The sequence below is a fragment of the Petromyzon marinus genome, chromosome 25 (assembly GCF_048934315.1).
Source record: "Petromyzon marinus isolate PM22_M1 ecotype Great Lakes invasive population chromosome 25, UKy_Petmar_22M1.pri1.0, whole genome shotgun sequence".
Classification (NCBI taxonomy): Eukaryota; Metazoa; Chordata; class Hyperoartia; order Petromyzontiformes; family Petromyzontidae; genus Petromyzon; species Petromyzon marinus.
Window position 1 is genome coordinate 8977084 of NC_133691.1, and position 27619 is coordinate 9004702.

The 27619-nt window shown below is 53.1% G+C and overlaps 1 protein-coding gene and 1 long non-coding RNA gene across 2 annotated transcripts; one reads left to right on the forward strand and one right to left on the reverse strand.

Annotated features, from left to right (window-relative positions):
- Nucleotides 1-446: 446 nt before the first annotated feature.
- On the reverse strand, nucleotides 447-3567 carry LOC142929102 (uncharacterized). The gene is made up of 2 exons (XR_012945256.1): nucleotides 3277-3567; nucleotides 447-1620 (listed from the first exon to the last, which is right to left on the reverse strand). It is a non-coding gene; the product is annotated as an uncharacterized LOC142929102 (long non-coding RNA).
- LOC116945769 (uncharacterized) lies at nucleotides 1959-27271 on the forward strand. Its single transcript, XM_032960302.2, has 4 exons — nucleotides 1959-2870; nucleotides 12761-12856; nucleotides 15267-15372; nucleotides 19448-27271. The coding sequence occupies exons 1-4, from the start codon at nucleotides 2267-2269 to the stop codon at nucleotides 19503-19505; spliced, it is 864 nt and encodes a 287-aa protein (XP_032816193.1). The 5' UTR covers nucleotides 1959-2266; the 3' UTR covers nucleotides 19506-27271.
- The last annotated feature ends 348 nt before the right edge of the window (nucleotides 27272-27619 follow it).

The window sequence follows — 27619 nt, forward strand, 5'->3', positions numbered from 1 at the left end:
GCCGTGAATCACCTTGCTCCTTGCCGACATCATTGACATGCATGCTGCAACCGTATTTCCCCTGAAGGTCCCTAAGATGCGGGGATGCAGATCGTCTCTGCATGCTCAGGTCGAGACTTCGGTCTAAGGGTGACCCAGATTTTTCCCCGTGTAGCCCCCAGGCTATGGAACGCTCTTGCACGAGATACCAGGATCTCTGAGTCTGTGGACATTAAAAGAAAATTGTCTTAAAAGCTACGTATACGCTTCCGCTTATTAAACTTTTAGTTCATTTTATACATTGTTTTTTAAATGTATTTATAATGATTGTTTATGCTGATTGTCTGCTGCTGCTGTGTCCTGTACATCGCTTTGAGATCCTTGATGATAATCGCTACATAAATGGATTATTATTACCATTCCCTGGCGAACATTCTGACACCAAATATCCGCATGAGACTGCAGACTGCAAGGGAGTGAACACGTTTTATTGTCAACGACAGCCACCTACCCATCATCAACCACAACCTCAAACAATGCTCCTGTCTGCCAACTTAAATCTCCGACCCTCCCTTCTGGGAACGCGCTGCTTATCGCCATCCTGGCATCTCACCCCGTTGCGGGAGAACGCTGCTGGCGAACAGAGTGGAACAACGCGAACGTACACAATACACACCTCATTTGAGACCCCAAAAAAAATCGCACCATCTCGCTTTGACATTCCTCTTCGAGGGCACTGGTGAACTATCAACCGTGCCAAGAACATGTACAGACTGATGCGCACATGAATTTGAAATTGAAGAAAAGCCACAGTAGTGCGACTGAAAGAACTACACACATTTTTTTTATTTCACCAGATAAGGCCCACTGAGCTATATAGCTCTTTTTCAAAAATGACTTGACCACAAATGAATGCTCAACGAAGTGGATTATCACGTGGAAATATACAGTATATAGCAGCCAGATACTCTAAAGACATGTTTATAAATGTGGAGGGAAACACCGGAGGACCCGGAGAAAAATCCACGCGACCACGGGGTGAGAGAAATGCAAACTCCAAATATACAGCAGGCTTCAGGGTGGGAATCGAGCCCACGACCTCCTGTGTACCAGGCGAGGTAGTTAACATCTCGCCACCGTGGCGCCCATCTCGCCACCGACTGTGCCTAGGCAATCCAAACTAAGGACCATAACAGTAAACCACTGTGAGTGCGCGCTCCTTCAACGTAGGAGGAACAACAAGACGACGACAAGGGAGTCAGACATTACATCGTTAAATGGCTTGGGCCAGGAATTGTGCGGTGAGAAATCGGCTAATGCGGGACAGGTTGAAAAGGTCGTCAGATTGAGGCGCACACGTGTCAAAGACGAGCACGCACGGTGTGGTTTGAGCGGTGGGTGCTTGGTGCGGACGGGGCCGAGGGGTGGGGGGGGTCCCTCCTTGGTCGAGTGCGCCGGCATTGGAGTGCGACGTGCAGCTCGAGAGCTACCCGGCACGGCGCGGCGTGCTCCCGTCCGGGGGATGTTCACCGCCCGTGGTAGCAGCAGGAGCAGCAGGAGCAGAAGCTTGCGCTCAGAATCTGGATCTTTATCGAGAGTTGGAGGAGAAGGAATCCGATGAGCTATGAAGCTCATTGATTTCTGCAGATGTCCAGTAGGGGCAACGGGTAACAGCAAGTTCCAACAACAGACAATGCAAACAACCGATTGCAGTGCAAAGTGTTAGGAAAGACAAGCACGTCACTATAAACACATTATACCCCTACTCTTTGGTTCTATTCGGTAAAGTCACGTAGGTAAAAAATATAAGTACCACGCTCGCCTCTGCAGTAGAAGGCCACCCCTCCCCCTACCCCTCCCCCACCCGGCACACCACATCACGGGCGGCGAGCGAGCGAGCGCATCACGCCCGGCGCGCCGCAGTGGCGACCCGCACCGAGCACCCTGCCCCCCCCACCCTGCCCCCCCACCCCCCTCGTGCCCGCGCGGGGAGTTTCCCCGCACTCAGCGCCCCGCTCAGCGCCACCAGTGACGTCACTGAAGCGCCGTCCCTATTTGTGTGGCGCGGAGACGCGGCGCGCCCGGCACTCCCGGGGCCGCGGCTCGCCCTCGCCTCCCACCTCCCACCCCGTGTGTCTTCTGCGAGCTGCGTGCGGAAGAGCGGGCCGGGGCCGGAACGTCGGCCCTGCGCTCCGAGGTTGATGGCTGCGGCGGGGCTACCGGCGCGTCGATGACTCAAGCGCGGTGATGGGACGTCCCGCCGGCCACGCCGCTCGCTGTCCGCGGCATGGGGCTGAAGCCGAGCTCTGACGGGCGAGCCCGGACCGCCTCGGGGCCAGGGATTGCGGGGGTCTCGGGCCACCAGCCCCATCCTCTCCATCACCCCCACCAGCCACACCAACACCACCACCAGCCGCATCATCATCACCATCACCACCACCATCAGCAGCCGCCGCCGCCGCCGCCGCACGCGGGGCTGGCGCTGGGGCGAGCCGTGCTGGGGCCGCACAGCCCGGGACTAGCGGGCAGCCAGGGACCGGGGCAGCAGCTGCTCCTGCACGCGTCGGCGAGGACTCGATCGGGCGGCACGGGCAGCGCTCCCGACGTGCGGCGCAACGCGTCCATCCCCATCCCCGGGCGGACGGCGTCGTTGGCAGCAAGCGGTGGTGCCAACGGGCGGCAGGGAGCCGGGGCGAGCCCCGGGGCCCACGGGCATGGGAACGCGCATGGACACGGGGACACGGGTGCGTCGGGACCGGCGCAGCACGAAGACGCGGGGGGGTCTGGGCGCGCGGGACGGCGCGCGGGGAGCCGCGGATCGGCGAGACGTGACGAGGGTGCCTCGCTCTCTCGCTCGCTGCCCTTGCACCTCAGCCCCAGGATATTCGGTGGTAAGAGCGCTCGCTGCGGCTGCTGCTGTTGATGGGGGAGGCGGCGGCGGCGGTGCTGCTGCTGCTGGTGAAGGTGGCGCTGGTGGTGTCGATGGTGCCATCACACATGTACGCGGAGGCAATGGGGACACGCGTTGCGTCACTCGCAGACAGACCTCTCGCCTGGCTGCACACAGTGTTTTTGCCTTGCCCGTAATACCGTATGCTGTGTTCGTTCATTCATTCATTCACTCACGTATGCATTAGTTGTACGCGTTAATGCATGCATGCATTCCTTCACTCGCCATCACTGCCCATTAATGTAGTCGTTCATATATTTATCATTTCTTTTGTTCAATGTATTCATCAACCCGTTCAGTCGTGTATGCCTCGAGTCATTCAGTCATCTCGACATGCACCGACTCACCCGTTACGTCTCAGGGTGTGTCGTGAATGGGGTCGCTTCCTCTGCTCGGCCTGACCTTGATCACGCGCCGCCCGTGATGCGAACACGGCCGAGGCAATCGCCCTGCACCATTCGGCTGTGCGGAGGGTCCGTGCGTGCGTGCGGTGGCGGTGATGGCGATGGTGGTCATGATGCTGATGATGATGGTGGTGGTGATGGTGACGGCCCGAATTGTTTGCACATTCCACCGGAGTCTCGCCGAAAATATCAAATTATTGATGAGCAACCAAGCGGCGAGCGTGACCATGTTTACACGAGTGGGTGTGGGGGTGGGGGGGGGAGACGAAACAGTTAATGTTAAACAAACTTTAAACAAATCCTAACATGAATAGGCAGACGATTAGCCTCCACGCGTCTGTCCCTTCACATACAACGTGCACAATTTTTTGTTTCGCAAATCCCATCAGCGACACGGCCTTTCGGGGAGTACACCTTCCGGCCGCCCCGCCTGGCTGCCGGAGGGGGTTACGGCAGCCCTGCCCTGCCGATGAGCAAGAAGACGGCTGAACCTTCTCAGCGATGACCTCGGTCGTAATGTCGCTACGTTTATTCACGACGCGTGGCCCGCGGTCAGCCGCCCCTCCGAGTCTCTGATCGCAGCGTGAGGCAGCGTCACCTGTTCCGACTCGCTCGGGTCCCGGGCTAAGGCACCAGGGCTCTCTGCCGGCGCAAAGGCTCCGGACATGTGAACAGTGAACAGTCATGGAACACGGCAGGCGCGCCGCGCACACGTTTGCGGGCTTACTGGACGAGAACAAGCGCCGTGCGCTTGCGAAACGCCCCGCTGGAGCCTTTTTTTGTAAGCGAGCGGACGTGCGTGAGATCAGCACCGCGTCTGTGTGCGCGTGCGTGCGACCAAGATGTGTGGACATCTGTGGAGGCCGGCGGCTACACCTCGTTTAAGTGCCGCACTGGGTGTGAGCGGTTTTATTGGTCGGGACGGATACGTTGCAGGCGGATATGCGACGTTGTTTCTGTATCGACCAACGCGCAGTTGGCTGTGTTCAGAGCTCGCAATCGCTGTGGTTAGAGCTCACAATCGAAATGTTTAAAGGGCCCAGGTCCGGGGGTGGACTTAGTCTTTCGTGCGTCTGGCGCGGTGGTGGATGGTAAGGGAGGGGGGGTCAATAAATCAGGTACCATGTTGTTGCAATTTGACAACGGCGGCGATGCTGTGTGGACAGACTGAGGTCCACGTCGAAGTGGATCTCTCCAGCACTGTGCACTGTTAATCGTGGCCAGCTCTCCCCCGCCACATCCCCGGTGAGCGATTCGCACCTGGGAGTTGAGAGTAAAAATACCACCGCGCGCCGGAGAGAGAGAGCCACGTGTCTGCTCCCATGTGGTGCAACAGGTTGCTCACCGCCAGGGCCTCCATCATTATCATAATTATCCATAATAGAGGTTTTTTGGGTCAGATCGCATAACACCGCCCCCCCCCCCAAACCCCCCCCCCTATATTTTGGATAATATTTGTCACGAAATCCTAATTGTTAAATTATCATCATTATTGTATTCTTGGTTCTTTCGGTAAAGTCACGTTGAAGGGAAACAATAAAATAATAAAATATATAAAACAATATAATTCTCACGACGTTTATTGTTTTATATATATTTTATTATTTTATTGTTTCCCTTCAACGTGACTTTACCGAAATAATCAAGAATATGAATCACTGCAGTCACGAAAGCTTTGAATCAAAATCATTATTGTAATTCACTTATTTACATTATCTAGAAATGCGACACTGAACCCGCCTGGCTTTTTTTTCATTAGGGTCCGGTCATTTTGGGTTTTTTTATCATTAAGGATATGTTCAGCTCTTTTAATGATCAGTGTGTATTATACCAGTGGAGGAGAATAGCGGAGCTGTTCGCGGCATGGGGCTTTGCGCGAGGGGGCAACACTTGATCCCCGCGCAAATGGATATTATTACTTCTGGCTCTCAAGTACAATTTAGCAACTAGAATTTCGGTGGCCTAGCTACTGCGGAGGGCTTCCACGGCGCTTGGCTCCTCTCCCGTCGCCCCCACTGATGTCCTCTTCTCCCCCGCCCCCACCCCCCATCAGTGCAGATACTACTGACTCTATTGTATGTCGGGTGTGTAGGCATATATGCCTACCAAATAAAATAATTTTAGTGGGAGCGAGGTGAAAACATTTTTTTTTTGGGGGGGGGGGTCAACAATTTTTGTAAACCTGTTGGATCAACTTTTTACCCCACTTCTGGTTGGAGGGGGGCGTTCGAGGAGGTTCCACTTTCTATAACTTTTTGATTCAGGCCTTCTGAAAGGCTCTTATAATTTAGTTGACGGATAAACGGACAAACGGAACGCCGGGGTTTTTATAACAGAAGTGTGGTTTCACACCGGATCACTCGAGGCACGTATCGTCGCGGGTAACTAAAGCCTCACGTGTGCAACGTTAAAGGGCCGTAAATGTTAAGTTAGTGTTCCGTAAGAGGAGTTCGAAATTCTATTCCCGCACAGCAATACGTTCGGGAGCTAAATGCCAATGTCGAGGTCTGTTGGCCACGACGAGAAGGGCTTCGGGAGAGAGTTCTTGTATTTTAACTGTCCCTCTTTTGTTAAAAGAGCGTAGACTACAGAGGTTTACTACACGGTCCATCGTTTGGGTTGCATGACCGCAATCGCACGACTGTGGTTTGTCTTGAATGCATCTCTTTATATCTCCCATGGGTCTCTGTGTATCTCTAAAGGGGTCTCTGTGTATCTCTATGGGCATCCTGTGTATCTCCATGAGTATCTCCGCGTGCCTCTATTGGTTGTGGTCCACTCTTGTGGTCCATAGTTTGGGTTGCATGACCACGATCGCACCACTGCGACCCGTGCCTTTCCTTTCCCGGTGAAGGAGATGTCACCCGTCGGCCTGGCAATGCTCTGACGCGGCCGACGATTCCACCGGAGTCGTCGAGGATGAACGTCTGAGAAGTTCAGCGGAGGCCTTAGAGGTTGAACTTTCGGAACCTCAGGCGAACACGAAGTGAACTGGCAGCCAAAGCCGTGCAGTGGGCAGAGCCTGGGCCTGGACAGCGATCTTCAATCACCCCATGGCCCCCAACGTCACGTCAAGTCCCACCGTGGCGGAGGTTGGAGTGCCTCACTCAACACAATGTGTCAGTAACACCGTGGCCTTAAGAGGTAACGGTGTAATAATCGGTGGCATTGCGGGCAACGAACTCTTATCCACAAAGACCTCGAAACAAAAGATGAATGATGCATGCAGTGGAGTGGGGGGGGGGTGTCGAGGCAGAGCTCGGCGCGCCGTGGAGTCGCACCGTCATCTGGACACGCAGAGTGAGTGAACGAGCGCTGGATGCCTCTGGTGGGCATGGTGGTGGTGGTGGTGATGATGGAGGGGGTCGGTCACGTGGTGCGCATGAGCTCATCGCGCGTGTATATTTAGCCGGACAGGCTGCTGGAATTCCCCGTGGCGTCAACGTTGAGGCCGTGGATCGGAATTGGAGTCTCAGCGTGCGCACAGTAAACCAATCCATTCCACGTTTCGTCTCGTTGGCACGCTGAAGGCTCACCGATGAGTCACTCGTTGCACAAGACGGTAATATGGCCGGATTGGCAAAAACGTTTCATCCAAAGATGTTCGACAGTTTTACTTCTCCTTGAATTCCACGCCTATGAGATGTTGCGTGTTTACGTGTGTTTAAAAAAAAAAATCACCAATCATCGCACGCGTGGCGTCGTCCATCGGGACAATTCGCGCGTGTCCCGCAGTGGCGACGGTGGCAGCGGTCGATTCGTGTGGGACAATCCGGCCCCCCCCTCCTTTATCGACGAGCGCACGTAGACGATGTAGAACGGCGATCCGACAGCAGCTGCGAGCGAGTGTCGCGGAGACGCGCGCTGATTGACTGCGGTGTCAGCTCAGCGTTGTTGATTAAATTCCACATCGCGCGCATTCGCGCTCGCTCGCTTCTCGTGGGGCGCGTTCGGGTGCTGAAGGTCAACTTAAAGCAAGGAGAAGCTTTGTCGGGGGGGGGGGGGGAAAGAGGGGGTGGGGTGGAGACGCGTTACACTCTTTCTGCACGGTGCAAACATTAATGACGTGAAACGTGCCGCGTGCTTCTCTGTTGGGACAAACAATACAATAAAGCCGCCCCTACGGTCGAAACGCCGTTGCAGGGGACTGCACTGCAGCGATGTCGCGCGTTGGCAGAGTGCGGATCTGTCGTTCCGTATACTCTGGCTGCACAGTAACTCTGTGTGCTGCGGGGGAGGGAGGGAGGGAAGAGTCGTCCGTCCTGCCGTTGAACGATGCGCGTCCGTCGTAATGATGTCTGATGTCTGGAGAGTTTAGTGTTTCCCTCGCAGGCATCATTTCTGGCCTCGATGGGCAAGACGCGTGTCTAGACGCGTGTCTCGGAGTGGGGGGGGGAGGGTGCGGGTGGCTTTAACCCTCGCGGTCGCGGTGTCTGCCTTGGCACCGGTCGAGGAGTCGACCGTGGGCACCGTGCCGTGAGCCCTGCAGGGCTCACCGTGCCGCTGCCCTGCAGGGCTCACCGTGCCGTTGCCCTGCAGGGCTCACCGTGCCGTTGCCCTGCAGGGCTCACCGTGCCGCTGCCTTGCAGGGCTCACCGACACACGCGCCCTCTTTTTTGCCTGTTGGAAGAGAATCGTCAAAAGGCGCCGCGGGGTTAATCGCACCTCGCGTTGTTGACGCTTTTCGTCGAGTGTTGAAAGCGTTGTCCGCACAAGCTCCGTCGTCTGTCTGTCTGTCGGCAGTTGCAGTCGAGAGTGTTCGGGCGTCAATCTCGCAGGGGTGATGCGGCGTGAACGAAACTCAACCGCGTGGAGTTGCGCTGCCGTCAGGGACTGGCAGTACCGGATTAAGCTAGTTGCGGGGCCTGTAGCATATGCTATGGAGGGGCCTTAAATTAAAAAAAACACAAATATTAAAACACACACACATGTTTAACTTGCACAGTAAAGTAATTGTATTTTTTCATTTGCTATGCGGCCAGATAATACGACAAATCGCTAACCTTATACACCCATACTCTTTGTTTTTTTCCGGTAAAATCACGTAGGCCACTTGACACAGATATTCTGCTGTGACTATTCCACCTGAAGATGGAAGCTTGTTTTGCCTCCGAAACGTCGTGATTTAATTCAGTTGTTTTATTTTACCTACGTGACTTTACCGAAAAAAACAAAGAGTATGAATCCTTGCAGTCACGAAAGCTTCAAATCTAGACTTAAACACCCAGTCGTTCATAAAAGTTGAAGGCGGTATAGTACTATAGTAACAGAGCAAGTGCAGAATCACTGAACCGGAATTGATAGCTTGAAAGCATTTAGCGCGGGGCCCTTGAAAGTGCGGGGCCCGTAGCTACTACTACATATGTAGTAGCTACTACATGTGTAGCTACTACATATGTACTATATGTAGTAGCTACACTGGGAACTTGGCCCTCGAGGGGGCTGCCCTCACCCTCCCCGCCTGCACTGCCGATGTCCGGACCACACCGCTGGCTGCACGCTTGACGCTTAGGCTACCGTTATCATGTTCTAATGATGATAATAATATGATCTTTTATATGTCACGTCGTCCTTCGTGCAATGTGCACCTCTCACGATCGCCGAGGAACCGCAGGCCAAGCAGTCAGGCGGTGAGAAGACGGCGCTCCCAACAAGCTCTACGGTCCTCGACATATTAAGATGTTTTCAGCCAACGAACGAGTGCTTATTATGGATTGTTAAACACTTCCTGAGGACAAACTCATGCCGTTGAACAGAATTACAGAATCCATTGCATATCCCCGCTTGGTCTTCCTCGCGTCATGCAGCACTGGCATGAGTGAGAGCATTGACAACAGCTCTTGTATTGCACTGGTCCCAGTGACTTCACTGCACAATTCCGCCTTCTGCAAACATCCATGTATATCCCTGTAATCCCTGTACATCTATCTACATTCCTGTACATCTATACATTCCTGTAGATTTCCGTATATCTCCGTATATCCCTGTCCATCTCTGTACATCCCTGGATATGTCACTCCATTGCAGCAGGTGAAAGGAGGGAGCTGTGGAATATTTGTGCTTTTTTAGTTACCTTTGCAAATAAGATGGAAATTATTGTATTTTGTCTTAGAATAGATTACTTGAAACTGACATTGTATTTGCATTTGTTTACCAAGATAAAGAGGTAAAATATTAATATTACCAAAAGACAGACTGTACTGCAGTTAAAGTCCACATCCTTAATTATAATTGAGTCGTCGATCCTTAATTATAATTGAGTCGTCGGTATACTGTTTCTATCATCATAGGAAGAACCATAAATTATAGTCTTATAGGTTGCATCTTTACACCATGTAACACTGAACGCACACAAGGGAGGCAATTGATACTTAATACGATAATGCAGTTGCACTCCATAGTATAACGCTACCTTTTTAACACATTCCTGCGGAGGGAGCTGGTAGGAACGTTGGGTTGCTCGATCAATGGCCAGGGTCAACGGCGGCACCACGTGGTGTATTCCGCAAATATGCCCGACTGTGAGGGCGGGCACAAGCCGGCGTGAGTAGGTTAAACGGTGCGTCTTATAAGGGCACCACGGGGTGACCAGCCCCTCCCCACCCCTCCCACCCCCCAACCAGCCCCTCCCCACCCTCCCCACCCAGCCCCTCCCCACCCTCCCCACCCAGCCCCTCCCCACCCACCCCTCTCCACCCAGCCCCACCCCTCCCATTTTTGGATGCACGACGGACGGACGGACACAATGATCCCCTGTGGGCTGGTGTAACCAGGAGGTTCCTACCAGTATAGTGCCACAACAAAATATACCCAGCCCACTCACTCCGTGCAAGGCACCAACACCTCGTGTGGCCACTGCCACCAAGGGGCCTGGTGACCGGCACGGGGCCCTCACCGCTCGCCAGGGCCTGTCCACCACGCGGGCACGTTTCATGACCACGTGATCGCGACACTCGGCCAATACACTCACCTGGCACCTCGCCAGACACTCAGCACTCACTTTACTCCACTCACCTGATAACACTCAGCACTCACTTTACACCACTCACCTGATAACACTCAGCACGCACTTTACACCACTCACCTGATAACACTCAGCACTCACTTTACACCGCTCACCTGATAACACTCAGCACGCACTTTACACCGCTCACCTGATAACACTCACCACTCACTTTACACCACTCACCTGATCTCACTCGCAACTCACCAAATGCTGACCCTCACCAGACACTCGCCACGCAACACACTCTCAGCAAGGAATGGCCCGACACTGGGGGGGGGGGGGGGGGGCGGTCGAGTCAACCTGTCCCATGCTGCTCTGTTTCGCCTGAGCACACAGAGGTTGCTCCGGTCGATGCTGCAGGCTGCACGGCGCGGGCCGCTCCAGACGAAGAGGGGCGGGTTCGCCACGTGTCCATCTCCCGTGTTCACCTCACATGGCCGCAGCTGGACTCGACGATTAACGAATCGTGTTCGTTGGGTAATTTGGAAGCCTCGTGGTGCCGTTTCGTTGGCGGTGATTTGGCCGGCCGAGGTGGAGGGGGTTGGTAGGGGGGTCGAGACATCCTCGCCGCTTCGTGTTCCTGCTACGGCGTGCGCAGGCACCCAGCGCACTTTCCCACGGCATTACTGTGTGCTGCCTGATTTGTACAAAGATGCCTTTCTGGATCTGTAAAAATAATCTGAAGTGGGCTACACATTCCTGGTGGAGCAACTCCAAGCGCTTTCCACGACGCTGGTGACCTCTCCCATGCACCACGCGACCTCCACGGGGTTCCCGAAATGAAGCGAGCGAATTCACGTGATGAGCGTTTTCAGTGCACAATCGTACGGTATTCTATATATAAAAGTCTTGCTGGCTGGATTGCTGCCATTGAGCCGGGGTGAGGCCCACTGACGTCACGTCTATACGCTGTCACACTGCCATATCATCATCCTCATACTATCATCAGCGGTTAGCGCGCTGCACGATGAACCTGAAGATCCGCGTTTGATTTTCAACCATAAGCAAACTTTGGTAGTGAATAATCTTCTGAACGCATCCCGGGTCACCCTCTTCATTGATCCACATTGACCAGCGTGGTGAAGTATGGTCATATAACCCTCCCCCCCCCCCCCAATGACCTGCGCGGCTTGCAGGGGTGGTGCTCCTCCAGCTGTGGATTGACAAAAGGGCTGCACGGCGTGGTGATCACCGCTGCAAAATTTGAGCGGGGAGCTCAAGTAAATGCTTGGTTGAGGTTTAATGCTTGGACAAAGTCGTCACCCACGTCGGCGTGCGTTCACGTCCATGCCTCCGCGTGGCTTTTACGTAAAAAAATATCACCCTGGGCGTGTGCTGGGCCCTCCCGCGCGCTAGTAGACGTTGGCTTGAATAACGGAGGCACTTGCCAACCATTAATGCGATAATTTCTCTTTCAGCCTCGGCTCGTGATCGATGTTGCGCACCCCCCCCCCCGCGCCGCCCCGCGGGTGATTCACGGCGCGTCGATGTGGAGCGATCCGTGGCGCCCTGGGCCTCATTGCTTCGTTATGCGCGACGCCTGCCACATTTATTTTCTCATCGTGGATATTGAGGAGAGTCCACGCTTCGGATATGTCACGCTCTGGAGTCCAGAACGTTGATGAAAAAAAAGAGTTCAGGGACACTGCAACTGCGCAACACATTAAGGTCGCGCTCGTGTTTCCAATCCCATCAGCGGCAACGTTATCCGCGGATCCTTGACGTTGCACAAATCCCTTGAAAAACCCGCGTGGCATTTTTCGGCCCCACGTGATGACAACTCACAGATTTTATTTCAGGCCACAGCGAAACCAGGGGCAGGGAGGATCGCTCGTCGTCCCCATCCGCGTGCCGTCGTGCTCCCAGCACCGCGAGTCGCAGCGGTTTGGTAATTTCGTGGCCGGGATCCCCAGGGCCCTGTCTCACCGTCAGCTGTCGGCATCTGCGGCTGAACGGCTTCACGCGCCGTGCGGCAGCTGACAGTTGTCGCGCATCGATCTGGAAGATTCACTACACGTGCAGTGGACAGTGTGACACTCTAGCGTGACACGCTACCGTGACACTCTCGCGTGACACTCTAGTGTGACACTCTCGCGTGACACTCTAGTGTGACACTCTAGCGTGACACTCTAGTGATTCGTAGCGGGCTCTGATAGCGCCATTGCTGCGAGGATTTTTTTTGATCAAATCCGGACGGTCCAGGGATCGCCGTCCGTGATCTGGTGTCAGGAATTGATTCGTAGACAGCTCTGGTACCGACGTTGCTGCGGTGAACTTCGACGCAGTACCGCTGCAGAGTGGCCACAACAGCGCCGAGCGACAAATACATCTGGGGAGTTTCTTTTTGTTGTTTGTTTTGTTCTCCCTCTACGGAAAAGGTGGCGACCCTGGGCTCGTGCTTGCGCGTGTTCACCCTCGCAGGGTTCAAGTGCCCCCTGTGCTCCAAGTCGTTCATCGCCGACGAGATGGAAGCGCACATATCCCTGTGCCTGGCCAAGCCCCGGATCACCTACAACGGTGAGAAGCGTCGCACCGCGCCGGGACACGCCAGGATTCCCTGGCGATCATCGGTTCACGCAGAGGAACAATTCCCCAGCAGCACGTGTCTCAACTGGCTCCAGCCCACCCCGTCTTCTCATTCCAGATGAAAACAACAAAGAGAGAGTTGGGTTTTTACGGGCAACGCAACATGTACTGCCGTTGACCTTCCTACGCACACGTAACGCGTGGATGCGCACGTGCGGATTGTGACGTGGTAATTGACGTGTGCAAGTTCAGTGTGATGTACGGAGGCACACACTCGAGTTGGAGGCAACACGTTTATTTAACAACTCCCCAACAGGGTAACTGACTAAACGCTAAGTGATAGCTACGCAGTTAATTTTGTGAGCAACGGGTTAACGACACGAACGGGCCAGTCAGCCTACACGCCGCCTGACCCACGATGCCGAGCGAACACGGAAGACGACGAGACGCAGCACCCAGGGTTGATTCCAGAGACGAGCCCCCGATCACTCCCGGGGCTTCCCCTCTATCCCGTTCAGCGTGACCCCCCCCCCCCCACCCTCGGCCCCGCCCCCCTTTCTCGATCTTGCCAGAAGGCTCCCGGCTCGCATCACGTGCCCCTCGGGTCCCCTTTCCTGTTCACACGGAGCAGCACGTCCGCACCTGCTCACCTCCAACCCATCAGCAGAACCATCCCCCATGGTCCGCTTCCACGGCAACCCATGGCTGGTGATAGAGAGCGACGTGCATCACAAACCCCGTGGCAGCAGGTGGCGCCAACCACCGTCGTGGCTCAACTCGGTCACCACACTAACAGCACAGTCACACCATTAACGTCACCGCACATGCGCGGCAAAGCCACACGAAGGTTCGTAGGGTGCTCTCTCTCACGAGGCTCCTGCATTGGGTTTTGTATTTTAAGATGAATCTCATTCAAATTTATAAAGGGGGAGGAAATCGAAGCACCCCGGACAAAACCCACGCGTGCGCTAGGGGGCAACAGTCTACCCTCGTACAGATGGAAACAGATGGCGATTAAGTCCCACTTGCTATACCGCCTTCTCCTGGCCAGCCCAGGGCATGGCACCACCACCGTGTCCACGGGAAGGGAGGTTTCACAACAACATCTGTGCGGTGGTCCACCAACCCTCGCTGCTGCTGCCGCCGCCGACACAATGTTGGATCGCTACAGGCAGCAGTCACGTGCAGCGCAGCCACCACCAGCGCATCAATCTCACGGCTGTTACGATGGTGGAACAGAATGCAGTTTTGCTGGCTGGCTGCCTGGACTTCATGTCCGGAGGGAGGGAGGGAGCAGTGCCGGATTAAACTAGTGCGGGGCCCGTAGCGTATGTTATAAAAAGTGCGCTAAATAAAACAAAAATATTAACACGCGAAAATGTTTATTTGCATAGTAAAGTAATTGTGTTTTTTTCATTTGCTATACAGCCAGATAATACGACAAATCGCTAACCTTAAACACCCAGTCGTTCATAAAAGTTGAAGGCGGTATAGTACTATAGTAATAGAGCAAGTGTAGAATCACTGAACCGGAATTGATAGCTTGAAAGCAGTTAGCGCGGGGGCCCTTGAAACTGCGGAGCCCCTAGTATATGTAGTATAGTACTATAGTAATAGAGCAAGTGCAGAATCACTGTACCGGAATTGATAGCTTGAAAGCATTTAGCGCGGGGCCCTTGAAAGTGCGGGGCCCGTAGCTACTACATGTATAGCTACTTGTGCTACTGGGATAATGTGGCACTGGGAGGGAGGGGAGGGATGGACGATCACGTCCAAATGACGTACGGGCTTGCTAGTTATTAACATAAAATACAACAATTAAGTGTTTTTTTTCTCTCTCGAAAATATAAATGAAATTCGTCGTCTGCACTGTAATTGTGATAGTTGCTGCGACGCGTTGGACGCGTACCTGGAGGAAGAGGCATTGCCACGCGCGCAGAGCTACATGTAGCTCCGCAGTGGACCTGCAGAGAGAAGACTTCTTCTGCACAGAGTCGGGGCGAACTTTGGCTTTCTGGCCACTCTTGCAAACGACGTTCCATGTTTAAATAAGTAACTGACATCTCGAGAATGTGGGGGGAGTGAGGAGCGGCGGTGTGACGGTTAGCGCACTGCGCTTACGAGCCTGACCACCCGAGTTCGATTCCCGCTGACGGCCAACACCAGTGACAATTATCTCAACTGCTCCTGGGCCTCCCCGAGGTGGACTCAGCCTCAAATGAGTGCCTGGTGCCGTGTGTAAACATCGCCACGAGGGAGACAAAGGCTGCTGAGCGTGGTGCTGGCCACCCACCGCTTCGTGTGCCGTGCCGGCCTTCAAATGTGCTCGCTGACAGCACTGGCCCCAATATTATGTGAAGGTGTAAAGGCGAAAACGGGGGATGTGTTTTGTCTTTTTAAGATGATGTGCTGAGTAAGCACAGCGGGGAGTGCGCCATCTGCCTGGAGGAGCTGGAACTGGGAGACACCATCGCCCGGCTACCGTGCCTCTGCGTCTACCACAAAGGGTGATTCACACTCACCCTCTCTCACGTGACACTCACCCTCTCACGTGACAATCACCCTCTCTCACGTGACACTCTCACGTGACACTCACCCTCTCTCACGTGACACTCACCCTCTCTCACGTGACACTCACCCTCTCTCACGTGACACTCACCCTCTCTCACGTGACAATCACCCTCTCTCACGTGACACTCTCACGTGACACTCACCCTCTCTCACGTGACACCCTTTCACGTGACACTCACCCTCTCTCACGTGACACTCACCTTCTCTCACGTGACACTCACCCTCTCTCACGTGACACTCACCCTCTCTCACGTGACACTCACCCTCTCTCACGTGACACTCACCCTCTCATGTGACACTCACCATCTCCTGTGACACTCACCATCTCTCACGTGACATTCACCCTCTCACGTGACAATTACTCTCTCACGTGACACTCACCCTTTCACGTGACACTCACCCTTTCACGTGACAATCACCATCTCTCACGTGACACTCACCCTCTCTCACGTGACACTCACCCTCTCACGTGGCACTCAACCTCTCACGTGGCACTCACCCTCTCACGTGACACTCAACCTCTCACTTGACACTCACTCTCTCACGTGACACTCTCTCACGTGACACTCACCCTCTCACGTGACACCCTCTCACGTCACATTCACTCTCTCCCATGACACTCACCTTCGCCCGTGACACTCACCTTCGCCCGTGACACATGCCCTCACCAAATCACTCTTTTCGAATCACACAACAACTATCGCCCCCTACTGCCACAATAATGCGCGTTTGCAGGACAGATGCTGAGTCACCCTGTGCCGCACAGGGGCAGCTGCCACTGGGGGTGCTCTTCAAATGTGTTAATGAGATGCGAGACGCTCCGGCGTGCAGGAGGTAGGCTCTCTCAAACACAGGAGGTAGGTTCTAACAAACACAGGGGGTAGGTTATATTAAACACAGGAGGTAGGTTCTATGAAACACAGGAGTTAGGTTCTATGAAACACAGGGGGTAGGCTCTATCAAACACAGGAGGTAGGTTCTATCAAACACAGGGGGTAGGTTCTATCACACACAGGAGGTAGGCTCTATCACACACAGGAGGTAGGCTCTGTGAAACACAGGGGGTAGGTTCTAACAAACACAGGAGGTAGGTTCTGTGAAACACAGGAGGTAGGTTCTGTGAAACACAGGGGGTAGGTTCTATCAAACACAGGGGGTAGGTTCTATCAAACACAGGGGGTAGGTTCTAACAAACACAGGAGGTAGGTTCTGTGAAACAGGAGGTAGGTTCTGTGAAACACAGGAGGTAGGTTCTATCAAACACAGGGGGTAGGTTCTATCAAACACAGGGTGTAGGTTCTATCAAACACAGGGGGTAGGTTCTATCAAACACAGGGTGTAGGTTCTATCGAACACAGGGGGTAGGTTCTATTAAACACAGGGGGTAGGTTCTATCAAACACAGGGGGTAGGTTCTATCAAACACAGGGGGTAGGTTCTATCAAACACAGGAGGTAGGCTCTGTGAAACACAGGAGGTAGGGTCTATCAAACACAGGGGGTAGGCTCTATCAAACACAGGGGGTATGTTCTATCAAACACAGGGGGTAGGTTCTATCAAACACAGGGGGTAGGCTCTATGAAACACAGGGGGTAGGTTCTATCAAACACAGGGGGTAGGTTCTATCAAACACAGGGGGTAGGCTCTATGAAACACAGGGGGTAGGTTCTATCAAACACAGGGGGTAGGTTCTATCAAACACAGGAGGTAGGCTCTATGAAACACAGGGTTAGGTTCTATCAAACACAGGAGGTAGGCTCTATGAAACACAGGGGGTAGGTTCTATCAAACACAGGGGGTAGGTTATATCAAACACAGGGGGTAGGTTCTATCAAACACAGGGGGTAGGTTCTATCAAACACAGGAGGTAGGTTCTATGAAACACAGAAGGTAGGCTCTATGAAACACAGGAGGTAGGCTCTATGAAACACAGGAGTTAGGCTCTATGAAACACAGGGGGTAGGTTCTATCAAACACAGGAGGTAGCTTCTGTGAAACACAGGAGGTAGGTTCTATCAAACACAGGGGGTAGGTTCTATCAAACACAGTAGGTAGCCCCTGTGAAACACAGGGGGTAGGTTCTATCAAACACAGGGGGTAGGCTCTATCAAACACAGGGGGTAGGTTCTATGAAACACAGGAGGTAGGCTCTATCAAACACAGGGGGTAGGTTTTATCAAACACAGGGGGTAGGTTCTATCAAACACAGGGGGTAGGTTCTATCAAACACAGGGAGTAGGTTCTATCAAACACAGGAGGTAGGTTCTATGAAACACAGGGGGTAGGTTCTATCAAACACAGGGGGTAGGTTCTATCAAACACAGGGGGTAGGTTCTATCAAACACAGGGGGTAGGTTCTATCAAACACAGGGGGTAGGTTCTATCAAACACAGGAGGTAGGTTCTATCAAACACAGGGGCTAGGTTCTTTAAAACACAGGGGTAGGTTCTATCAAACACAGGGGGTAGGTTCTATCAAACACAGGGGGTAGGTTCTATCAAACACAGGGGGTAGGTTCTATCAAACACAGGGGGTAGGTTCTATCAAACACAGGGGGTAGGTTATATCAAACACAGGGGGTAGGTTCTATCAAACACAGGGGGTAGGTTCTATCAAACACAGGGGGTAGGTTATATCAAACACAGGGGGTAGGTTCTATCAAACACAGGGGGTAGGTTCTATCAAACACAGGGGGTAGGTTCTATCAAACACAGGGGGTAGGTTCTATCAAACTCAGGGGGTAGGTTCTATCAAACACAGGGTGTAGGTTATATCAAACACAGGGGGTAGGTTCTATCAAACACAGGGGATAGGTTCTATCAAACACAGGGTGTAGGTTCTATCAAACACAGGGGGTAGGTTCTATCAAACACAGGGGGTAGGTTCTATCAAACACAGGGGGTAGGTTCTATCAAACACAGGGGGTAGGTTATATCAAACACAGGCGGTAGGTTCTATCAAACACAGGGGGTAGGTTCTATCAAACACAGGAGGTAGGCTCTATCAAACACAGGAGGTAGGTTCTATCAAACACAGGGGGTAGGTTCTATCAAACACAGGGGGTAGGTTCTATCAAACACAGGGGATAGGTTCTATCAAACACAGGAGGTAGGTTCTATCAACCACAGGAGGTAGGTTCTATCAAACACAGGGGGTAGGTTCTATCAACCACAGGAGGTAGGTTCTATCAAACACTGGGGGTAGGTTCTATCAAACACAGCTCAAGGTCATCACGGACACTCCCGAGCCGCGCTCACGCCCGTGCCCGGCACTCGTCACGTGGCAGGCGCTCTGCACTCTGCACAGACTCCACACGTTTGCTCCTCTCCACTCCGAGCACAATGTAAAACTCGTACGATACATTCATCTTCTCGATTGCCCGTTATCTTGCTCTTCCCACCCCTCGCCCCGCCACTCCTTGACATCCCTCCCTAATCCCCTTTCTTCATCCCTAAGTGTCGCTCATTCCTCAAGGCAGGTACGCCGCTGCCATCTAAATCAGTCTTTTGTTCCGCCACCGTTGTGTAAGCTATGCCAAGTCTTGAGTGAAGGCGCTCGATTATAAAATAGATTGTATTTTATTCATTATTGCGCTTTGTCCACCCAGGAAAGCCTCACCGAGTCTCCTAACTTTTTTTTCACGAGGTTCCTGACCAGTTTTATCGCTGCTGCGTGCGATCCCGGTTGAGTCATTTGCAGGTACACTTTCAGCATCGTGCGTGTTTTATTATCCGACCTTACCGGCAGCGTTCTAACATTAACCGCGATAGCTCTTGTGTTAGGTCCCCGGATCAGTTAAATAATACAAAAGTAACCACAAGAGGCTTCCGTACTGCGCGGGTGCATCGTCGTGTCGTTCTTCGGCACGATGTCCGACGTTTCACCCCACGTGCTGGGAGCTACTTCAGGAAGAAGCTCGCGCGGCGCAACACGAATCACGCGCCTGAGAGTTGTGCTGCTGCCTTTGTTGCGTGGGTGACTCCGTGCCGCGCTCTGCTGCTCTTCCCTGCAGCTGCATCGACTCCTGGTTTGAGATCAACCGCTCGTGCCCCGAGCACCCGGCCGACTGAACGACTCGCCCAGGAGGTGCATGGGGAGGGTGGCGGGGAGGAGGAGGAGGAGATGGGGGTGTGGAGCTCAACCTCTCTCCTCGCCACCTGAACCCAAGCTGCAAACGACGAGAAATCCCAGCCGCCACCGTAGTGGAAAGATGGCGTGGGTTCCCGGGACGCCCACGGCTTTCAGGTGGCACCCCGACGCTCGCGAAGAGCGCGCCGCCCTTTGTGCATTCTGCAAAAACCACCAGCAGCTCCTGAAGAAGTTGCACTGTGGTCCTCTCGGCTTGAGGTTTACCCCCTCCGCCTTAGCCGTAGCGACGTTGTCCAGGCAGTGCGGGCGTAGGAAGGGCAGGGGCTGCATCACTCCGTGCCGTTCGCTGCCTCACGAGTTCCCCAAATATGGACGGCAGCCCTGGGTGCGTTCCGTGTCAAGAGAGGAACCACGCGGACTTTCTTGCTTCCATGGCATTCCCTGATAACGTAAGCCTGCCCCTTCTCCACCATCACCACCACTACCAACAACAATTGAAGTTTGTCCACCTTGAAACATTCAGAAATATTGCCCGTACATTCGTGATTTCCGATCGCCGCGTTCGGTTGCCGACGCGGATCAGCGAACTGGGTCAGCAAGCGGCAGTTCAGGTAGCAGAGCCGACGGCGACACCAGTGAAGGGAGCGGGGGACTCGGGAGCGATGAGGAGCGTCCGCGCTGCGCTTGCGCGAGCGTTCGCTACGCCGGTTGATGCTCTTTGCAGTCGTAACCTGCCTGCCTGGGATATTAAAAACCTCAACGCTGTCGTCAATAGCAACACCGTGGCCTTACGAAAGAAGCGCATATAATAGGCGACGTTTCGGGCAATGGCCCCTTCGTCAAAGCACATGCATGAAGAAGGGACATTGCCCGAAACGTCATCTTATTTACGCTTCCTTTGTAAGGCCACGGTGTTGCTCTTGACGACTGTGCTGAGGGTTTTGTTTAGCGTGCCACTGGCGATGTGGCAGCAGCAGCAGCAGCAGCTACATCACGAAATAATTTGCTTATCTAACGACTCATTCTAGTTGACGATCTCACACTAATCATTCAAAGTTGACAATCGAACAATAATGATTCAACCACGGAGGATAGCGTTCGCTGCGACAACCCCCGTGTCGCGCTCACACTCGCCGTGCTGCTCTGCTCTCGGCGTCCGTCTCCCATTGCGGGTGATGGCCGGCAGGGAGTGGACCGTGCCTCCGTGGGACCCGTGCCACCGTGGGCCCCGTGGCCCGTGCCTCCGTGGGACCCGTGCCACCGTAGGCCCCGTGCCTCCGTGTGCCCCGTGGCCTGTGCCCCGTGCCTCCCTGGGCCCCATGGCCCGTGCCTCCCTGGGCCCCATGGCCCCGTGCCTCCCTGGGCCCCGTGGCCCGTGTCGCCATGGGCCCCGTGGCCCGTGCCACCGTTTTTCGCCCTCCACGGACCGCCGCGCCCACGCTGACTGCGGACGTTACGGTGGAAACTCGCCACCCTATATTTTTTGTTGAACCGTTATTTTTTGCACTTTTTTAAATTTGCTTCTTGTTTCACGAAAGAAACAACGTCGAGGCCACTCCGCTACAGTTGCGCACCCCCCCCCCTTCTCCTCCACGGCACGAGCAGTGAGCCTCTCCTGCGAGCGCGTGGGGGGTGGGGGGCCCCGGGGCGTTTACCAGCGGTGCTTCACACGGCCGGTTCAATTCCCACTCCACGTGGTGGTTGTACGGGAGATTGAGCGCCGTGTCCCAGTAGCCCGCCGGAAGGCCGTTGACTTGCGTGCGCCACTTTCAATTTGCTGGCTGAAGAGAGATATTTTTATTTGAGGCATATTTAAATGCTTTATTTTTTTTAGACGCCAAACCACTTCGAGTCTCGGAGAGTACCTCGTCTTTGATTGCGCGACAGAGGCTGGAACACAGCGTCGTTGTCATACCTGTCAACCCCTTATCAGTGCCCTACCTTATGACAGGCCAATTCAGACCTTATTGGTCACCGCTGTGCCCTTATACATCTCAACGTGCATCCTACAAAGTCCCATCACAAGGGCGAAACACAAACAAATAGACAAACACATTTTGTTTTAATTCTAGATTTGGAGCTTTCGTGACTGCAAGGATTCATACTCTCTGTTTTTTTCGGCAAAGTCACGTAGGTCCATGAAGCCATCCAGATATACAAACATAGACACAACTTCAACCGAGAGGATGGTTTTAAATTGAGCAACTTTTGGAAAGATGTCATAAACCAAGTCAAACTTTAGCTGGGTTATAATTGTACAGCCGTTTCCGTTTCTACCAGGATTGTACTCGCTCTCGTGCAGCACGTCATCACCCTCCCCCCAAACCCCCTGCAGCATAACAAAAGGTGGTTTTACGTGCAAGTACACCACCGCCTCCCCGAGAACCCCCTGCAGAATAACAAAAGGCGGCTTAACTTAGCCTCCCCCCCCTCCCCACCCACGTCCCTTCCTGGCTCCTCCCCCCCCCCCTTAACCTGTATATAATCTCGTGTGTCCCAGAGCTGTTCACTTGATACAGCTAATTTTGCTGTGTCTGTTCCACCTGAAGACGGGAAGCTTGTGTTGCCTCCGAAACGTCGTGATTTAATTTAGTTGTTTTCATTTATTTTATTTATTTTACCTACGTGACTTTACCGAAAAAAACCAAAGAGTACATTTTTGTTTTGCCCGCAATGAAACGGCTGTACGCCGTGTGGACCTGAAACACTCAATTTCCCCGGACAAGAATACTACGGGGTAAACCGTGTGGGTTGACAGCTCTTGCGTTGTCGAATGCGGATTATCCCCTAAGAGGATGTGCTGCGGCGATAAATTCGTACACCCGACGACATCACCGATCAGAGATTTCCCGACTCCCCCCCTCCCCCCACGCTTCCCCCCAAATATTTGGCAGAAAGTGGACGTGGCTTTGGCCAAAGGGTCGTTTGTTTGCCCATTTATGGTCGTTGTGGATCGTTGATCAAGATTAGTTGTATCGATTCCGCTCAGTCGATCGCTAATAAACAAACGTGTAAAAAATAAATACCGGGTTCATCATAATTTGCGGGTTAATCGCTGCGTCGATTCATTTGCCGATCGATCCGTAGACCGAGCAATGATGTGACACGCACCCCTTCGTTTGATTGGCTGATATCAGCAAGATCGGTGATTCCGTCGCAGTCCGCTTTTATTGTTACCACGGCAACCGCGTCCTTGTGCATGCACAACGCTCTTGCATCCCGCCATTACATTTCTCTGCCGATCGCTTTTATTGCCATCGCGATTTATTGTATTAGAATGCATAATACAGGGTGCTTCAAAAAAGTGTTAACACTTCCGAGAATTTGCAACAATATCACGTGACATGTGCTGTTGCCTCCGGGCTCTGGAGACCACCTGGGAGAAGATTCCAGGCCACGTGTTGACAACGATGGGAGACTCTTTGACTCTTTGAAGCTATTAACGTACATTTGTTATCATGTAACAGTGTATTATCCGTTGTCTTTCCATTAAAAACGATAGGCCCATATAAGTGTTAACACTTTTTTTTTTAAAGGACCCTGTATATTTGTTTTACTTTGTGATTTTGAGTGGCCAAACCCTCCTGTCGCTTCGAACTGTAAAGTTGCTTTCAAAATGTGCTGCATCACCACCACCACAACATAATTTGGTTGAGAATATTTTCTTGATAAGATTATCCAGGTGAGATGGTACAGGTAAGATTATGTGAGTAAGATTATGGAGGTGAGATTATTCACGTGCGATTATCAAGATGAGATGATTATCTTGGTAAGATTATCCGGGTAAGATAATCCTGGTAAGATTATCCTGGTAAAATGATCCAGGTGAGATTATCCAGGTAAGGTTATACAGGTGTGATTGTCTGGGTAAGATTATCAGGGTAAGATTATTCGGATAAGATTGTCAGGGTAAGATTATCCGGGTAAGATGATCAGGGTAAGATTATTCGGGTAAGATTGTAAGGGTAAGATTATCAGGGTAATATAATCCTGCTAAGATTATCCAGGTGAGATTATACAGATGATATTATCTGGGTAAGATTATCCGGGTAAGATTATCAGGGTAAGAATAACCGGTTAAGATTGTTTGGTTGAGATGATCCTGGGAAGAATATCCAGGTTAGATTATCTCTGTAAGATGATCCGGGTAATATTATCCAGGTGAGATTATACAGATGATATTATCTCGGTAAGATTATCCGAGTAATATTATCCAGGTGAGATTGTCCAGGTAAGATTGTCCGGGTAAGATTATCCAGGTGAGATTATCCAGGTAAGATTGTCCGGGTAAGATTGTCCGTGTAAGGTTATCCGGGGCTGACATTTCCTTCGTGTCCACCTGGGGTTGCACTCTTATGCGACGTGGGTTAAAAGCAATGACACACCAGGAGAGGTTTACGTGCGAAGTGTGTTTGTAGTCGAGCTGGGACCATAACGCCAAGCCATTTGGCCAGTGGTGAACATCTCATTTTTATTGTACCCGTGAGTAATCTGGCTTCCGAGCGCTCCGTATGTGACGGGGAGCACGCGATGGGGCACAATCAGAATGGGATTCTTTATTTCGACCGGAGGAATCCGATGAGCTATGAAGCTCATCTCCTTCTCACAAACCCGCACGCACCCCCATCGCATCGTGCCGAGTTATCTGTGACGACGCCGCGGCGTCACCGTCTCTCCGCCACTGTCCCGTAAGCACCCTTGAGCGAAATGCCGTGGGGGGTGGGGGTGGAGGTGAAATCTGTTGGTGAGCGACGGTGCAGTACGCCTCGGGGCACGGAGTCCTTCGGGCATCGCAGGCCAACGCTGGTAGCGGCACGAGCTCGCTCTCCCCTCCCCCTTGCCAGACCTCCCAGCTGGTGCACGGCCGCCGCCACACCACCGATGGTCTCCCACCCGTCCGCCTTTAGGTTCCACGAAACGACCCCTCCGCGGCTTGAGCGCAAAATCCCCGTGTGGGTGCTGTGCAGGTGGGGGCGCGGCGCGTTCTGGGCGATGCCCACACGGCTGTTGCCCCAATGATTGTTGTCACCTTGGAGCCAAGGGTGGCTTCCCCTTGCGTAGCTTCTTCGTAGTTTAATTTTTTTGGACGCAGTTTACCAATCTGGCTTCGAAAGTCCGAACCGCAAGGCTTAGCGGGTACCGTTGCAACGGCGAGTGCAATCGCTTGCGAGGTTACGGATCACAACCGGACAGCTGTCGCCGTGATCCCATCTGGGGAGACATTGATTGTGTTGTTTAACACGTAGGCTGACTATTATGGATGGATTATGTTGTCTAAGAGTTTCTCTCGAGGTAGCGGCGGCCGCCTAAAGCTGCTCAATCAGCGTCACGAGCAAGGGAAATGTTCCGCGGTTCCTTGGCTCAAATATCCAGCAGCAGTTGCCACATCCCAGCTTCGTGGTGGATGGAGTTGGAACTCCGGTCCATCCTTGCTCCGAGCTGTAGGCAAATTGCCACAGTCTTCACCGTGGGATTAGTGAATGTCGTTCGTTAGCAAACGTAACAATATTTTAAAGGAATCGGTCACTGCAATTGGAACGGTTTACGATATTCCATTACGGACATCGTCTCCACCGAAGAGTGCGAGGAAATTAATTCGTAATGATTTTTAAGTAATAATAATAACCTAAAGCTTTACACGCAGTGTCTCCCAGCAGACATGACCACAAATGTATCCCCCCCCCCCAAGGTGTCCTCGTGTACGGGGTTCACAGCCCGTGCCTGGATCGGCCGCGTTCCACTTTGTGGTGGTCGCGTGCGCGTAGCCGTGGCCGTGTGGGGAGGTCAACCACGGGGTTGTAAGAGGCGTTTCACACCACGACCTCGGTGCTAGATCTTTTTTAGTTTGTTTGGCACAAAACTCCCAAGAGCACCAAAGATATACGCGTCGAGCTATTCTTGCGTCCGTCTCCACGTTTTGCCAAACCCACCCGAGTGGGAAGAAAAAAAAACCCCGCAAACACACAACTTGAAACTCTCGATGCTACTCGATGCTGCTTGCCAACGTTAGCGGAAACGCGACATCGCCACTCGGCCGCGTGGCTCTCGCCAGGACTTGAGCAGGGGAGTGATTGTTGTCTCGATATGGCGATGACGTCTGTTACCGTCGCGTGAGAGAGAGAGGGGGGGGCGGGCATCTTCTTCCAGAGTAGAGATCGCAGGCCTCAGCGTGGGTGGGGTGGTGGGGGTGGGGGGGGAGGTCACCCTACAGGACAGATGATTGGCAAGATCTGACCCTTGAAAGGGATTTGACCCCCCCCTCCTGCACAGCGTTCGTGATGGTGGGTCAAAGGTCGTTAGCCGTGGTGCCGCCCAGACCCCCCCAAAAAAATGACATCTCTCGCTACGCCAACTGCACTCGTGCACAGAAGCAACGTTGTGCCGCAGCTTGGCCACGCGTCACGGGTTGTAGCCGCGTTGCCGGGCTCTGCTCTGCACGGACGTTCACGAGTTGCGCCGTTCGTGCTCTGTGTAGGCGTGGGTCAAGCGCCGTGTTTTCCGATGCAAGTTCTTGACCAACGCGGCTCTGTTTGTTCTCTTTGGGTTTTTGTTGTTGTTGTTGTTGCGGAAGCACATCTGGCCTCTTGTTTTACAGACAGGAGGCGCGTTGCACTCGGCTCCGAACAGTCACGCAGACCGGTGGACCAACTTTCAGAGTTAAATGCATTTCCAACGCGCCCTTCTGGAATCTGTCATATATCACCGGCCGCTTAATTTTTCAATGTCAGTGTGCCAGAGGAGATTGTCTTGGAGTGCGCTATTCATTTATTGAAGAATCCAGATATGTTCGTCATAAAAAAACAGACAATACTCCACGGGATCCATAGCGAGACGTGTCCGTGCAAGTGGCCGCATCTTTACAAATCGTTTCGCGCGGTGGCCTCCACGAACGTGCGCGTGGCCTCGCGAACGTGCGGGCAATGCCGACGGTGAAGAACGAGCACGTGGATCAGAGGACGACCCCGCCGGTGCAGCCCTGCCGATGCCGTCTCGCGGTACTTGCAGAGGGGGCTGTCGAGGAGCCCCCTTCTCGACGGTGTTTCAACTCCTCTTCCACGCTGGCCACGTACGTCTTGGGGAGAAAGAAGGTGGCGGTTAGCCCACACTTGCGTCCCACCGCACGCGACGTCGCTGATCAACTCGACTGTGCTATGTACACGCTCATACTTTGGGGTGTTAACGGAGGCCCCGGCTGCAAAATACCGATTCAGTGACGGATGCAAGCGCGCGCGGGTTTTCTTTGGCCTTTGCTAGTAACACGACGCTTTCCAGCCTTTTTCAGAGATGATGATTTCCACACCGTAGCCTTAACGTTACACAGATATAATCCGCATGACAGAGCTTTGATTCCTCATGTGCCTTATGTGCCCCACGTGTGTAACAACTGTGATTCATATTCGGGTTCAGTTGCTGAACTAAATCTCGAGCTCAAAATCAGAATTAAAAAAGAACAAATGAAAACCCAGAGAGACGGAGAGAGAAAGGAGGATGGTGAGACGTTGAAATTCGTCTCATTTGTACCGATGCGCTCGGAGTCACCTCGCTGAACCATTGTCCCCTCTGTCGCCGTGTGCTTTGCCTCAGTGCCGCTTATCTTCATGTCTTGTCAAAGCTGTGGTCGTACGCAGGACTTCCTTCCGAGCCACCGTCTCTGCAGTCGGTAGACAGCCCTCGCTGTATACACCGCGACTTCTGCGCGACCCGTGTAAAGTTGATTAATCGATTAAACGTGTTTTATTATTTACAACTTCATGCTAAGATATCATTTATATTGCATGGTGGGGGGTGGAGGAGGGGTGAGTGTGTTCCTGCAAGCTGGGCGATGAACAGACACCACGTGCGTCTCTGTGTATGGAGTCATGGTCGTGAAGGCGTGGGTGCAGGGCCGGATGCCTCTTGGTTCTCGTTCTCGCGATGACCAACAGCCCTTGACCAACGCTGGGTTTTAATCTGAGCAGCCGTGCGCCGCGGTCTTCTGCAGAACGTGAAGAACCAGTGGCATCTACATCTACAGGAGGTATTACAACTTTCCCTGTGCTGAGTGTACATGCCGTACAACATATTAGTAATCGACAGGAGTAGAGTTGGACTTACG